The sequence below is a fragment of the Rutilus rutilus genome, assembly GCF_951802725.1.
Source record: "Rutilus rutilus genome assembly, chromosome: 16".
Classification (NCBI taxonomy): Eukaryota; Metazoa; Chordata; class Actinopteri; order Cypriniformes; family Leuciscidae; genus Rutilus; species Rutilus rutilus.
This window is the reverse complement of record NC_140224.1, coordinates 13,842,921-13,858,205: the sequence shown is the minus strand read 5'-3', so window position 1 is coordinate 13,858,205 and position 15,285 is coordinate 13,842,921. Positions and strand designations below refer to the sequence as shown.

Sequence of the window (15,285 nt, the reverse complement as noted above, 5' to 3'; positions counted from 1 at the left end):
CCATTAGGTGTCAGAGCGCACTCCACAAGAGGCATGGCCTCTTCGTGGGCTTGGTCTAGTGGGATTTCTCTACATGATATCTGTATGGCGGCAGGCTGGGCCTCCCCGTCTACATTTATCAGGTTTTACAACCTGGAAGTTCCCGCTTTGCAAGCTAAGCTGCTGTCGGTCTAATAAGCCAGTACTATCTGCCCCGATGTCGGCTCAGAATACTGGGAACTGTTTGAGCAATGCTCACGGATCGATCATGCAGCCCTGAGGGCAATTGTAAGACCCATAATTTTCATCAGATCAGGCCAAATTTTGCCCTGACTGTGTGGAACACTATTATCTTAAAGCACCCTGGTGGGATGCTACTTATTCAGGAATGATGCTTTAGCCTCTCTTCCTGGGCTCTCTGTGAGTCCCTGATGATCATGTACCATATGGGCCCCGGGCACATGCCCTTGGGACTTTGGTATTGGATCTCAGCACGCACGGCGTTTTACATTGTGTTCCCCAAGCGTAAGTTCTTACGCAGTACGAGAGAACCTCTCGTAAGAGAACGTACTCGGTTACTAACGTAACCTCGGTTCTCTCTAGAGAGGGAACGAGTACTGCGTATCCTTGCCGTGCCTGCAGTTCGCTCTGGTTCGCTCCGGCGATGAAAACCAGTGAACCAGCCTCTCGACGCTATATTTATAGCCCTAGGCCACGCCTATTTCGGCGGGACGCTATGCAATGGGCGCGAAGCACCCCCATTGGTCAAGGCGTCAAGAGGGCCTTCTCGATAGGCTGCTGCAGTTGCCGCAGGGCAGCCAATAGGCGCGCAAGCTGCCTCGCCTATGTCTGTATGCTGCTGCAACGCGTTTTGCATTATATAAAAAATTAAGGATAATTTTTGGCTTCAGTATCTCACGGAAAGAGACTTTCCCCAAGCGTAAGTTCTTACGCAGTACGAGAGAACCTCTCGTAAGAGAACTTTACTTCCTGAACAAGTGTGCACCCGAGTCCGTGTTGCTCTCACATTCACGCGAACCACGGCACAGTTTGAGGTCCGCATGATAGCATTCACATTAGTGATTTTTCATGCGAACCGTGCCCCGTTCCAACTAAACTGCCAGTGTGAAAGCACCCTAATTCTCCAGTGGTTCCCTCAAGATTTTCCTCTAGGTTTTTATAATGTGGCTTTTCAGTTTATGAGTAAAATAAGGTATGTGGTAAACATTACAACGAAATTTGGATGTTTTGCTGATATGCTATGAAAAAAGGGAGAAGAATGAGTTTTGGTCGTAAGTGAACTCAGGCTAATTGTGTCAAAAGCTAGTGCCACTTGCCTTACTTTCCACACCACTGCTCCATTTACCAGCGGGATTTCTTTTGTAATTTTACTATAGCACCTCTGCTCTAGGGTCTGCTTAATAAAACCGAAAATATCAGTTTGGATAGATCAAGGTTTAAAGGTCTTACCAGACCTCCACAGATATAGCCCTTATGACCTAAAGTAGCACTGGCATGTGAGGCCCGGGGTTCTGGAGTCTGGCCCTGCAAGAAGTGGATCCAGACAGCAGGAAAAAAAGAAAATGTTATATTGTCATCCATCAATTTTTGTGGCTGAGACAAAAGGGGGAAAATTTTATTTGCAATATCCAATTTTTCTGAGTCTATCCTTGCTCTTTTACCTGGGTTTGTGGTTCAGTCCATGTGGCTGACTCAGGTTCAAACATATGAACCTCATTATTCCAACCCCAAAACAGGAAAAATTCTGATCCGATTGTTGCCTTTAAAGAGACGTATAGATAAAGCCCAGTTTTTCTGTAACATAACTGTAGCTGTAAATTTATAAGATCTTTTTTGCTTACCCAGGATGCTTCATCAACCATAAAGCTCTTGGAGTTGTTGACCTCTCGGACTGTTTTGCACCCGTATCCACCGAAGTAGATGAGCCTATGAATGACACCAGATATTTTGAAACTGACACATCATAACACCTGCTTCTAGGGCTGTGCAATTAATCGTAATTGATTTTCGATTTTGATTTTGGAAAAACGATTATGAAAACAAGATAATCGACGTGAAGCGATTATTGTGCCGCTGCCGCATTCTGTCCCGCGCACCTTCCTTTCCTTCACAGCAGTGCACTTTCGTTCCTCCCTAAAAGCCTAAACTTGACATCCATAAACACAGTGTTATGAAAAGCGTATTAAGCCGTGAAAAAGAAACTGTTATCTAGGCGGCCTCCTGTGCGCTCCTGTCCGAGACGGTGCTTTAGATATGCGCCTGAACAGTCAAATAGTCTAAACACACAAATATTTTGAAATGCTGTTTAGGTAATGATCCTCGTAAACACTTTTAGTTATGTCTTAAGAGAATGTAAACACTGAGAAGGAGTGTGTGTAACAGTATATTGGGTCTGTGCAGCTCTTAAAATGACAGCAGTCTAATAAATCTGCTGCAGTCATTATTCTTAATCAAACCACAAAAGACAAAGATAAAATCACTTACTGCCTCTTGAATGAATAAACTGTAGTTTTAATAAGGATTAGTCTATATTTAATGTATACAGCAGTGTTATTTTACATTTGATTATTTAAAAATCTTTTGTAGGCTATCACTTATCTGAATACCACTGCTAGTACATCTTCCTGAAAAACCTAAAGCACTATTTATTTAATTAGTATTTTTGTTCTGTTGTATTTTTTGTCGATTTTTGTTTGTAATTACTTTTGTTTGATCTTATTGTATTGCTGACTGTTTACTTGTCTTCTGTAACTATTTTGAGGACTTTTATTTACATGAATTAATCTAGTCGGCGATTCGTTTTTGCTGAATTATTGATCACTGTGAAATTTCACTGACATTTAAAATGACTCGTATCATAAAATAAACAAATCTAAAATAAAACACTTTGATCATATTAGGGGTGGCACGGTTCACAAAACCCACGGTTCGGTTCACATCACGGTTTTCGGGTCACGGTTTTCGGTTCTGTACGGTTCTTGTTATTTTTTTCTTTTAATCTTTAACACTCCAAAAATTTGACTTCCGGGTTGGACATCGTCAAGATGGCAGCATAGAGCTGGTGCTCCCGAATAGAATAGTCTAGAAAACTCCCTATACTCTTTAAATCACGATTTAAGTAATATATATCGTAAGAATACAAAGGGAGTAAGATGGAAACTAGGTGTAAAACGAAGAAAGTAACAAAATCTACAGAGATAAACGACGACAACCCCGCGCCCTCACCTCCCAGCGCACAGATAAGCAGCCACGAGGAAGACCCAGTGATTCCCGCCGGAGAGACCGTCGACCTGAGCCTCATTCTTAGGGAATTAAGAGATTTTCGTCAAGATAATAAAACCCAGCTTGAGGACATTAAAGCAGAAATTTAGAATACCAACGCTAGACTAGAAGAGGCGGAAGGCCGAATTGCGACGGCTGAAGAAAGGATTCAAAATGCGGAAGAGGTACTCACCGCCATGCTGAAGATACACAGCAAAATAGAAGAGAAACTCGTGGACATAGAGGGTCGTTCAAGACGTAATAACGTTAGAATATATGGCGTGCCGGAAGGTGCCGAAAAGGATTCTCCGACAATGGCTGTGTTTCTGGAAAAACTCCTGAGAGAAAACTTAAATCTACCAGAGGACGCGCCGCTTCAGATTGAACGAGCCCACAGATCGCTCGGAAAGCAGCAGACGCACAACCGCGATCAATTGTGGTTAAATTCCTAAGTTTTACAACGAAAACAGATCATTCGTCAGGCATGGCAAATGAGAGGATTTTCCTGGCAGGGAAAGCAGATCAACCTTGACAACGATTACGCTCCTCAAGTACTTCAGATGCGAAGAGAATACGCAGAGATACGCAAAGTCCTGAAGGACAGTGGAGTGAAATTTAGAACTCTGTCTCGTTTGATGGTGATGTATGAGGATGGAACGAAGACATATAACACAGTAGAGGAAGCAATGCAAGATATGGCAAAGCGAGGACTTCCAGTGCAGCCTATCAGTCACCCGGGCACCCTGATGGAACAGATCCAACGGATGACTTGGCAGAGAGGCGGCCGAAGCAAGGGTATCCGCGATCCCCAACAGAGGAGAGGCCCATCATTCAGGGAGAAGTTGCAGACTTTCCGAAGAAAAGACGCGAGTTCCTAATCTCGATATTCACTGCCCGGTCATGATTCCCTTTGGAGCTTATCAAGAGAAAAGAGAGACGGGGAGCCGTCAATTTGAGAATTTTTTGTAATTTTTTAACAAAAATTTTATAACCTAGTTATTTCAGCGCAGTTTTGAATAATCGGGACATGCAGTAATAGCTCAAATGACTTTAATCGAACCTGCTATCCACAAGGGCCCCTTCTACAAGTCTATGAAGAGGGGCTTTCCCTTTCAGCCTACTAGTGATGGCTCGTCAGAAGTCGAGGTAACGACTTCAGTTATGGAAGTTCACCTTGTATCCTATCTATGGTTAATTAAAAATTTAGACTTTGGTTTTGTTAATTTGTTTCAGTTTACGTTAGTTCTATCAAAGGGGATGCTGTATGTTAAGACACTTTTGCCACTACTATTCCATGAAAATTGTTTCATTTAATGTTAACGGCGTACTTAATCCAGTTAAGAGAGGAAAGATCTTCTCCAAACTAAAGAAGGCAAGAGTGGAGGTAGTGTTTTTACAGGAAACTCATTTAAATGATGTTGAACATCTTAAGTTAATCAAAATGGGCTTTAAAGAGGTATATTTTGCATCCTATAAATCAGTACGAAAAAGAGGAGTGGCCATACTCATATCTAAAAAACTGAATTATGAACATATTTCTGAAATGAGAGATAAGGAAGGAAGATTTGTACTGATAACGGGTAAAATAGAGGGAAGGTTAGTACGTTTTTTGAATGTCTATGCCCCTCCAAGTTCAGATTGGAATTTCTACCGTGAAGTGTTTGATTTAATAGTTACTAAAGTCCAAGGAATTTTAATATGTGGAGGTGACTTTAACTTTCGCCTAAATCCGGGTCTGGATTGCTCTAGAAATACCATGGAATTAAAACCACTGACTAAAAAGGTGAATGGCTTGTTAAAAGAGATAGGTATAATAGATGTGTGGAGAGAACTGAATCCAAAAACTCGTGACTATTCTCACTATTCTCATTCTCATATGACATATTCTAGAATAGATTACTTCTTTACTTTTAAAAAGGATCTTCATTTGGTCCACCACTGCGAATTGGGTACGATGGATATTTCTGATCATAGTCCCATTTACATGTCGATGTGTTTAGAAAGGAAATCTAGATCCACAGTCTGGAGAATGAATTCTGATATTTTAAACAACTCCCAAACCAAATTAAATTTAGAAAACGAGATTAGATCATACTTGGAAATAAACGACAATGGGGAGGTGTCACCATCAATGCTTTGGGATGCACTAAAGGCAGTAATAAGGGGCAAGATAATAGCCATCACATCTCATTTAAAGAAACTTAGAAGGCAGAAAATGCAGGAACTTGAAATTAAAATTGAAAAGATTGCAGATTGAACATAGGGCTACAATGAATCATAAGGTGAAGCAAGATATTAAGAAAATAGTTAAAGAAATAGATGATATATATTCTAAAGAATTACAGAATAAACTTATATTCTTAAAACAAAGATACTATGAAACTGGGGGGAAGTCATTAAAATTGTTATCTTACAGACTAAGAAAGCAACAAGCAGACAGAACAATCAATAAAATAAAGAATACTCAAACAGGGGAAATATATTGTAAATTGGAGCAAATACAGCAGACTTTTGAAACTTTTTATAAAGCTCTCTACTCGCAGCCTAAAATTAATAATGATTTGCAGATTGATGCATTTTTAGCCTCAATAGATTTGCCTAAAGTGCCAGAAGAGCAAATTAGAATTTTGTTAGCAGAAATTACTATGGAAGAGCTAAAAGTAGCCGTGACTAGACTAAAGACAGGCAAATCCCCAGGGGCGGATGGCTATACTGCTGAATGGTACAAAACCATGTTTGATCAACTGGCCCCGTCTCTACTAAAGGCATTCAATTGGGTAGTACAAAAAAGGGAAATTTTACCTTCATGGAGAGAAGCAATCATTTCTGTCATTTCTAAAGAGGGAAAAGATACATCGGAGTGTGGAAATTATCGGCCTATTAGTGTTCTAAATGTTGATTATAAACTATTTACCTCTATTTTAGCACGAAGACTAGAAAACATTCTCCCGGATCTCATTAATCTGGATCAAACAGGCTTCATCTGTAAAAGGCAAGCATCTGATAACATTAGAAGGACCCTGCATGTTCTTAGCCACGTTTCAAATCACAAAGTGGAAGCTGCTCTAGTGAGTTTAGATGCGGAGAAAGCCTTCGACTCAGTAAGATGGAACTTTTTATATAAAGTATTAACAAAATTTAGATTTCACAATAACTTTACTGAAATAATTAAGACATTGTATGATAAACCTTGTGCAAGGATTCAAATTAATGGGGATTTATCCGATCCATTTCATTTCAAAAGAGCATAAATTAGCTCTCTTCGCGGACGATATATTCTTATATATGAGCCAACCCACAAAGTCCCTCCCTACACTATTTAACTTTCTCGAGGGGTATGAGGCTATATCGGGTTATAAACTCAATGTTTCCAAAACCCAGGTACTAACACTAAATTATGATCCACCTAGACAAATTAAAGAGAAATATTATTTAAAATGGGATACTAAATCAATTAATTACTTAGGAGTAAACATATCGGGAGACTATTCAGATTTATTTGATTTAAACTATGGCCCTTTGATTAAGAAAATAAAATCTGACCTAATACGTTGGAACCTTATCCCGATATTCGGCCTAAGTTCTAGAGTTGACTCAGTGCGAATGATTATTCTACCAAAATTATTGTATCTCTATCAGTCACTTCTGGTGGAAATTCCGAACCAACAATTTCTTGAATGGAATAAATTAATATCTAGGTTTTTATGGCAGGGTAAAAAACCCAGAATAAGATTTAAAACGCTACAGTTAAGCAAAGAAAACGGTGGGTTAAATCTTCCATGCCTACAATACTATTACTATGCGGCCCAATTAAAGCCATTAGTCTGTTGGAGTAGTTCAGTATATTTAGCTAAATGGATTGAAATAGAGCGTGGGATGATGGAAGAGTCCCCGTTATCTGCCCTCATCGCAGACAACAAGCTAAGAACTAGAATTAATAAGGAAACAAACCCATTGATCAATGTATCATTTAAAATTTGGCACCGGACAATGAAAATAGGGGGTTTGAATGACGCTTCGAGAATATTAAGATGGTGTGCCTTTGATACTGATTTCATCCCAAACAGAATAGATAATCGATTTCGTATTTGGGCTAAATTAGGAATCTCAAATTATTACACTCTTTTCGACAAGGGTAAAATCCAAAGCTTTGATTCACTAAAGGAGAAATTTGGGCTTAACCAAAGTGACTTTTATAGATATCTTCAAGTGAAGGATTATTTAGAAAGTAAAATTAAACCAGGAGTACTGGCAATGGCTGAGTCAGGAATAATAAAGGCTTTCCTAGCAGTATCCAAGGCTCAGCCATGTAATAAGATCATTTCAAAGTTGTATAAGGGTTTTTTCCAAAATTTACCCGAAAATACTCTGTATATAAGGGACAAGTGGATAAGGGAAGGAGACTTAAATATTTCAAATGAAGACTGGGGGAGAATTTGTAGAGCACAGTGGCAATCCACAAGTTCAGCCACATGGAGAGAATTTTGTTGGAAAAAAGTTATCAGGTTTTTTACTACACCATCAAAACATCAAGGGAAGGGCACTAACTGCTGGAGATCATGTGGGGAAATGGAAGCGAACCATTATCACATTTTTGGGGGGTGTCAGAAATTGAATCAGTACTGGCATGAGATTAAAGGAGCTCTGAAGGCTGTCTTTGGGGTAGAGATTGACTTTACCTGTGAATTTTTATACTTAGGTAATATCCCCTCAGAGAGGTGGAACAGAAATGATAAGAAGTTATTGTTAATTCTCCTAGCAGCTAGTAAAAAAGTAATTACCAGAAAATGGTTAAAACCAGAGTCACCCACGGTGAAGGAGTGGATTGATATAACACATAATATATACGTGATGGAAAAATTATCTTTCTCCTTAAGAGCATTAAGGGAAGACTTCCTCCAAATATGGAGTAAATGGATTGATTACATTAAACCAGTACGCCCAGACCTCTTTTGAAAGTTTTTTTTTTTTTTTTTTACTATTGGAATAATGGCAACTTTTGGAATTTTCTGTAAGTAATAGCTCCCCATGTTTTATTGTATATAGTTACTGTTAAGAGGAGGAAACAAAGCATTGGTGACACTTGTGAAACTTCTTTCCAGGCCTGAGAGAATACACTCTGTATTGATAATTGTTTCTCTGTGTATATATGGGTATGTATGTGTGTGTATGTATGTGTATGTATGTATGTATGTATATGTATATATATATATATACATATTATGGCAAGCTGTTCAGGAAATAATTATATTTATAATATGAAGTCTGAATATATAGAATGAAAGTCTGAATATATAAAACGAATGTCTGAATATATATGGAATGAAAGTCTGAATATATATAGAATGAAAGTCTGAATATATATAGAATGAAAATCTGAATATATATAGAATGAAAGTCTGAATATATAGAATGAAAGTCTGAATATATATAGAATGAATGTCTGAATATATAAAATGAAAGTCTGAATATATATAGAATGAATGTCTGAATATATAGAATGAAAGTCTGAATATATATATATAGAATGAAAGTCTGAATATATATATATAGAATGTCTGAATATATTAAACGAATGTCTGAATATATATGGAATGAAAGTCTGAATATATATATATATATATATATATATATATATATAGAATGAATGTCTGAATATATAAAACGAATGTCTGAATATATGGAATGAAAGTCTGAATATATATAGAATGAAAGTCTGAATATATAGAATGAAAATCTGAATATATATAGAATGAAAGTCTGAATATATAGAATGAAAGTCTGAATATATATAGAATGAAAGTCTGAATATATAGAATGAAAGTCTGAATATATATAGAATGAATGTCTGAATACATAAAATGAAAGTCTGAATATATAAAACGAATGTCTGAATATATGGAATGAAAGTCTGAATATATATATATATAGAATGAAAGTCTGAATATATATAGAATGAAAGTCTGAATATATAAAACGAATGTCTGAATATATGGAATGAAAATCTGATGTTATCAGCGCCATCTTGTGTTATTCATCTACTATTTTTTATACACATTTTGAACAATGAGCGAGTCCGCACAAAATTTAGTAGCAGCAATTTTAAGTAATGATCATCTAATTAACACCCTGGCGAATGCGTGTATGGGCCAAAATCCTGGCAATCGTACTCAACATCGTTCTACTGATGAAGAAATGAATTCGCTATTTCATCGCGGATGAGCGAATGCGGTGAATTCATAAGATTCATAAATTCCTTTGAGAATGATGCATAATGTTCTTTCAGCAACATTTTGTTGAACATGACTGCCCATAAGCACTAAGAATGTTGCAAGAATGGAAATATGATCCTCGAGATGACGTGATGTAGACTCCAAATTGTTTATGTTGTTTGGAGTATGACCAACTGTTGCAAAAAAGTCTTGTAGCTCACCAAAGTATTGGAAAATTTCAGGGAATGACATTTTTAAATGAATCACAATTCAAAAGGCTAAAACAAGCTACACATTATTCAATGAGAATTGTCAAATGTACAATGCACACTTTCTTTTCAAATATTCACACTTTCACATACATTTAGACTTTCATTCTATATATATTCAGATTTTCATTCTATATATTCAGACTTTCATTCTATATATATTCAGACTTTCATTCTATATATTCAGACTTTCATTCGATATATATTCAGACTTTCATTCTATATATTCAGACATTCATTCTATATATATATTCAGACTTTCATTTTATATATTCAGACATTCATTCTATATATTCAGAATTTCATTCTATATATATATATATATATATTCAGACTTTCATTCTATATATAGTCAGACTTTCATTATATATATTCAGACATTCATTCTATATATATATTCAGACATTCATTCAATATATATTCAGACTTTCATTCAATATATATTCAGACTTTCATTCTATATATATATTCAGACTTTCATTCTATATATTCAGACTTTCATTCATTCAGACATTCATTCTATATATATATTCAGACTTTCATTTGATATATTCAGACATTCATTCAATATATATTCAGACTTTCATTCAATATATATTCAGACTTTCATTCTATATATATATTCAGACTTTCATTCTATATATTCAGACATTCATTCCATATATATTCAGACTTTCATTTTATATATTCAGACATTCATTCTATATATTCAGACTTTCATTCTATATATATATTCAGACTTTCATTCTATATATATTCAGACATTTGTTTTATATATTCAGACTTTCTTTCTCTATATTCAGACTTCATATTATAAATATAATTATTTCCTGAACGGCTTGCCATAATGTATATATGTATATATATATATATATATATATATATATATATATATGTGTGTGTGTGTATATATATGTATATATTTTATTTATTTATTATTATTAACACTGGTTTGATATATATGTAATTGCATAAACTTTCAAGTGTCTTTGATTTAGGAAACTATTGAAGGCCTGCTTTCTGTATTTCTCCTTGAAAAATAAAAAATTACAAAATAAAAAAAACACTCCAAAAATTTACTTCAGCATATGATATATAGCTTAATTATCTAATTATTTATTTATTTCATAAATGGGGCGTGTTTGCAAAACACAGCTTCTCGATTTCCCATTTCGAAGTAATATAGTGAGTGAGCGGTCACCATGAGGAAACTTTCAGTGGCCCTGGAGGTCCATCCATCTGGAGAGCTACGTGGGCTGTGTCGGACAGTTCTTTGTCAATTTCTCCTCGTGTCTCGTCATCATAGGCGTAATTTGCGGGTGGGACATGTACCCCAGGGTCGATATTGTCCCCACCACTTTTGAAACATCTCGCGGCACGGATGTACCAATACAAATAAATAAAACATCTCCAGTTAACTAGCAAATTATTCGTTTCGTTCGCTTGTTAAATAAGAAGCAATCTAGCGCTGAAATTTGTTTGTTTTTTAATCAAGTGATCAAAGTGCTTGTTGCCGCTGCGATCAGTGGCGCTGATACAGTGTTCTCTTGTGGCTTGCGCACACGCCGCAGTCTTCACTCGGACGCGCGCTTCAATCCGTTGAGGAGACTCTCTATTCGTTCCGGTGAAATCACAAAGCAAAATTCACACAAATCTGTCCCTGCTTGATATACAATCACTGATAAACATAATCGGTTTTGATGAACCTATGACACGCTTGGCAAGAGTTCTGCCACTGGACCATTAAAGTAGGCTACATTTGTGAAACAGTCGACCTATGTATTTATTCACGTGAAAAAACAACATAGTGGAGTAGATCTCATTAAATGTCTAAGTAAACCCAGTGTACTATTTAAATCGATTGCTGGACATCATAATGTTATTCTACATACATCTGATTTATGATTTAGCATTAGCACGGGCATGAGGCTACATTACGCATGCGTCGAAGTCGAACCGTGCGACGCACACACGCACTGAACCGAGACAAGCGAACCGAACGGTTCGGATGTTTTTCATGTACCGTGCCACCCCTAGATCATATCACCCACCTATAATCGTGTTAAATAATCGTGATTTCAATATTGTGCAAAATAATCGTGATTATGATTTTTGCCATAATTGAGCAGCCCTACCAACTTCCTATTATATTACAATTATATGGTTAGTTTAATAATATTATTCACAGTTAGCATTGTTTTCCCCTTACTGTATATGGGCCCATTGGACCGGCAACCCAGTTTGGTGTTGCAATTGTTTCAAAACATGGTCCTTCAACTTTGGTGTTTGTAGTCATAATGTAAAAATCTGAGGAGGAAATTATGCAACCTATGTGTTTTATACACTGAACAGCCACAACATTAAAGGGACAATGTGTAGGAATTTCTCCCATCTAGTGGTGAAATTGTATTTTGCATTCAAACGAATATTGCTCTCCAGCGCCTCGCTTTTTCAAATGCGCGTTGCATCTACGGTAGCCGTTATGTACCAAAAAGCTATGACAGGATGTCTTATAATAGCACTTCGAGTTTTCCTTCGGGTGAACAGGTTTGTTATTTAAAACAAACTGAAACTTGAAACAATGAAAAAAAGAATGTTACAATATGAATTACTGACTGTGAAAAACAGTAACTATGGTAATTAGTAGTAATGCCTTCTTTATTCGTTATAGATATCATCATCATCAGCGCCTTCTCTAACGTTACTTTACTCAATAGCTGCTATTCATCAAAGAGCCTGTTTAACTTTTAACTATAAATGTTCTACTGTCTATATAATAAAGTACACAACCAAGCAATGAAAAAAAACCTTGTAATTAAGACCGTAACAGTGACTTACCTGTCGAGAAGAAAGCAGGCAACTTCAGCGTCTCTTTTGAAAGCTTTCTCCTGCATTAGCTATCCCGACATTAACCCTTGTTTTTGTAATCTCCGGTCACGTGTCCTTTTACGATCTATTTTGGACTTTTTCGACGACGAGGACTCCTTATCCTGTGACTCAGCATATGTATGGACTCCTCCATTATAAATAACCGTGCAGTGCAGCCTTTTAAACTTGCCGCGGCAGTGACAAGCGCCTCTCACTGCTCTGCTCTTCTGCTTCTGCTGGCTTCAGTCATGTGACGCTGGCTCTGAACGAAAACGCGTTGTGGAAACACGTTGGCCTAGTACTTTTTGTCCCTCTCTGCTATTATAGTTTTTCAAGATGGCGGAACTACATGGAAGCCTCCGTGGACCTACCCGTCCCATGTATATAAAGATAATAAATTCTTCGTTTACGAGGATTAGTCTGATCATTGGCAGAGGTATTTGTACACCATTGAGGGCATATTTATGAATAAAAATATTGATTTTAGATAATAAAATACCTAAAAAGCTACACATTGTCCCTTTAAAGACACATTCAGAGGTCTTGTGGATTCCATGCCTTGATGCATCAGAGCTGTTTGGCCAGCACAATGGGAGATCAACACGATATAAGGCAGGTAATGTTGTGGCTGATCGTTGTATCTGTATAGCCAGTGCAGTGTGCTTGCTTTTCCTTACCTGTTTCTGTAGACCCAGCAGGAATGTCTGACCCTAGGAGAGGGTATAGTTCCCATTGTGTTTGTCACTTTTCCCCAGCTGTATTCCTCATCCGACAGATCAACAAAATACATCTGTCATAACATATCACCAGCAATAAAGTCTTAAATAGAAGCAGTGAGAATTTAATTATCTGCAGAAACATGACCAGCAGCTTAAAAACAGAAGCCCATAAACCTGTTTTTCACATTTTCCTAAATCTTCTGCATGGTAGTTGCATTTTAGGTGAATGTGTTTGAAAAGCTGACATGTTAGAGGTGGAAAAGGCAGAATAAAGTTTTTGTATTGAGGGAAGAGTAATGATAATAATGACGTTGTTCTTTCTGTATGTCAGTGGCAGACAAGGAATAAAAACATCCTCCAAATGTTTTGGGGGAGGTGGAGTTTCTCTTCAACAGAGGCTTCAGTCATATTCATTTAAGAGTAATAAACTATGAATCATTTTATATCCGATTTCCTACAGCATGCACTGAACAAAAACTATGTGTAATGGATATCTACATTTGCAAAACAGAGTCTCAGTCAAATGTGCAGAGTTTGTTCCCATAACTCTGAGGAAAATATCGTTAAAAGACAACATACGTGTTGAACACATCGTGGACAAACCCTTTAATCTGCCTTTTGAGATTTAGTTGTATTATAATATTATCAATCCTAAAGCATCTCACCAGGTTGGTGTAGTCATTGTTATCACATCCCCCAAAAATGTAAAGAATGCCCTGAAGATATGCCCCACACGTCTGCAAAAGAACAGGAGGAACCTCTCCGCCCACATTCCTCCGAGACCTGCCGCACACATACACGGAATTAAAACTCTAGAGAAAATGTTATTGTATGGGGTTGGCAACGGTAGTCACAAGTGAGAAACTCTGGAACTATACGCTTCCTCATTATACTGAACAACTGCAGTTTGAATGCGATAAAGAAGAGATAGACTACTTATTGCTAGCGATATCAGCTATTCAGGAAAAGCCATTTCTTGGCTAAAAAATAAGACCAGTCCATTCTAAACAACAACAACAACAACAAAAAGCATCTCACCAAACTCCATTCTCCATATCATAGAGCCAGATCTCATTACTGGGAAGAAAGGTTTCTTGTCCGTCCACACACTAAAACAAATACATACATACATACACCATCATTTTACATTTTATGTCCCCTCCCACCTCCCCCTCCCCCCCTCTGTAATCCAGAAATGGGAAAAACAAAGTTATCTAATCCCAAACAGACAAACTCAAGTTTAATTTACACTAATTCTAGCCTACTCATTTTATGCGTTTAAGTGGATGGAAACACAATGGAAACGCTATCTAATATTCAAAATTTAATATTTGCCTATAGACCTTACCTGGCAACCCCCCCAGACGTACAGCTTGTGTCCCTCCAGGACGGAGATGTGGTCGCTTCTAGGTGGAACCGGTGAACGCTGCGCTGTGACAGCCGCTGGTTCTTTTGTACTCCCCATTGCTGAAATGTTTAACTGCTGCAGTCCAGCACCAGAGTGAACATACAGCTTCCGTGCTTACACTGGCTGTAGGACTGAGTATGCAAGCAGGTAACAGCATACAAATACTGTCTTAAAGTGGGGGCTGGAATCTAAATCTCACTTGAGAGTGACAGAGGTGTTTAAAAAAATACTAGAGGAGGTGGCAATTTTGATTCATTCCAGTGACTCGAATCTTTGGAATCCATTCATCAAAGGATTTGTTCACTTACCATTATAGAGACAGAGCACATTTAGGCCACGCCCACACTGGGGGGAAACCAATCCAACCAGTCTCCATTGACTTTGCATTGCGAGCAGCTGCCTCCTTGACATTTCTGACTTATAACAAAAAACAAAACGATGTCTAAAAGCTGGTGTAACCCAGTGTAATAATTTACAAGGTTATTTTTTATATATACATATTTATATTTCATGTGCATTTTATAAATGTATGTGGTTGTGAATAAGTT

General features: G+C 37.2%; 1 protein-coding gene across 2 annotated transcripts in view; it reads right to left on the bottom strand.

The window, feature by feature from the left end:
• Positions 1-14,870, bottom strand: part of LOC311306651 (kelch domain-containing protein 1) — a 216,534-nt gene extending 201,664 nt beyond the window's left edge. For both annotated transcript variants that reach the window (XM_084435173.1, XM_084435174.1), the window contains exons 1-7: positions 14,678-14,870; positions 14,368-14,438; positions 13,995-14,112; positions 13,288-13,400; positions 1,842-1,926; positions 1,662-1,760; positions 1,450-1,524 (exon numbers count right to left, since the gene is read on the bottom strand). In XM_084435173.1, the coding sequence (XP_084291299.1) occupies positions 1,450-1,524; positions 1,662-1,760; positions 1,842-1,926; positions 13,288-13,400; positions 13,995-14,112; positions 14,368-14,438; positions 14,678-14,794 (678 nt within the window). In that variant the 5' untranslated portion in view covers positions 14,795-14,870. The remainder of the gene's footprint in view (positions 1-1,449; positions 1,525-1,661; positions 1,761-1,841; positions 1,927-13,287; positions 13,401-13,994; positions 14,113-14,367; positions 14,439-14,677) is intronic.
• Positions 14,871-15,285: the final 415 nt, after the last annotated feature.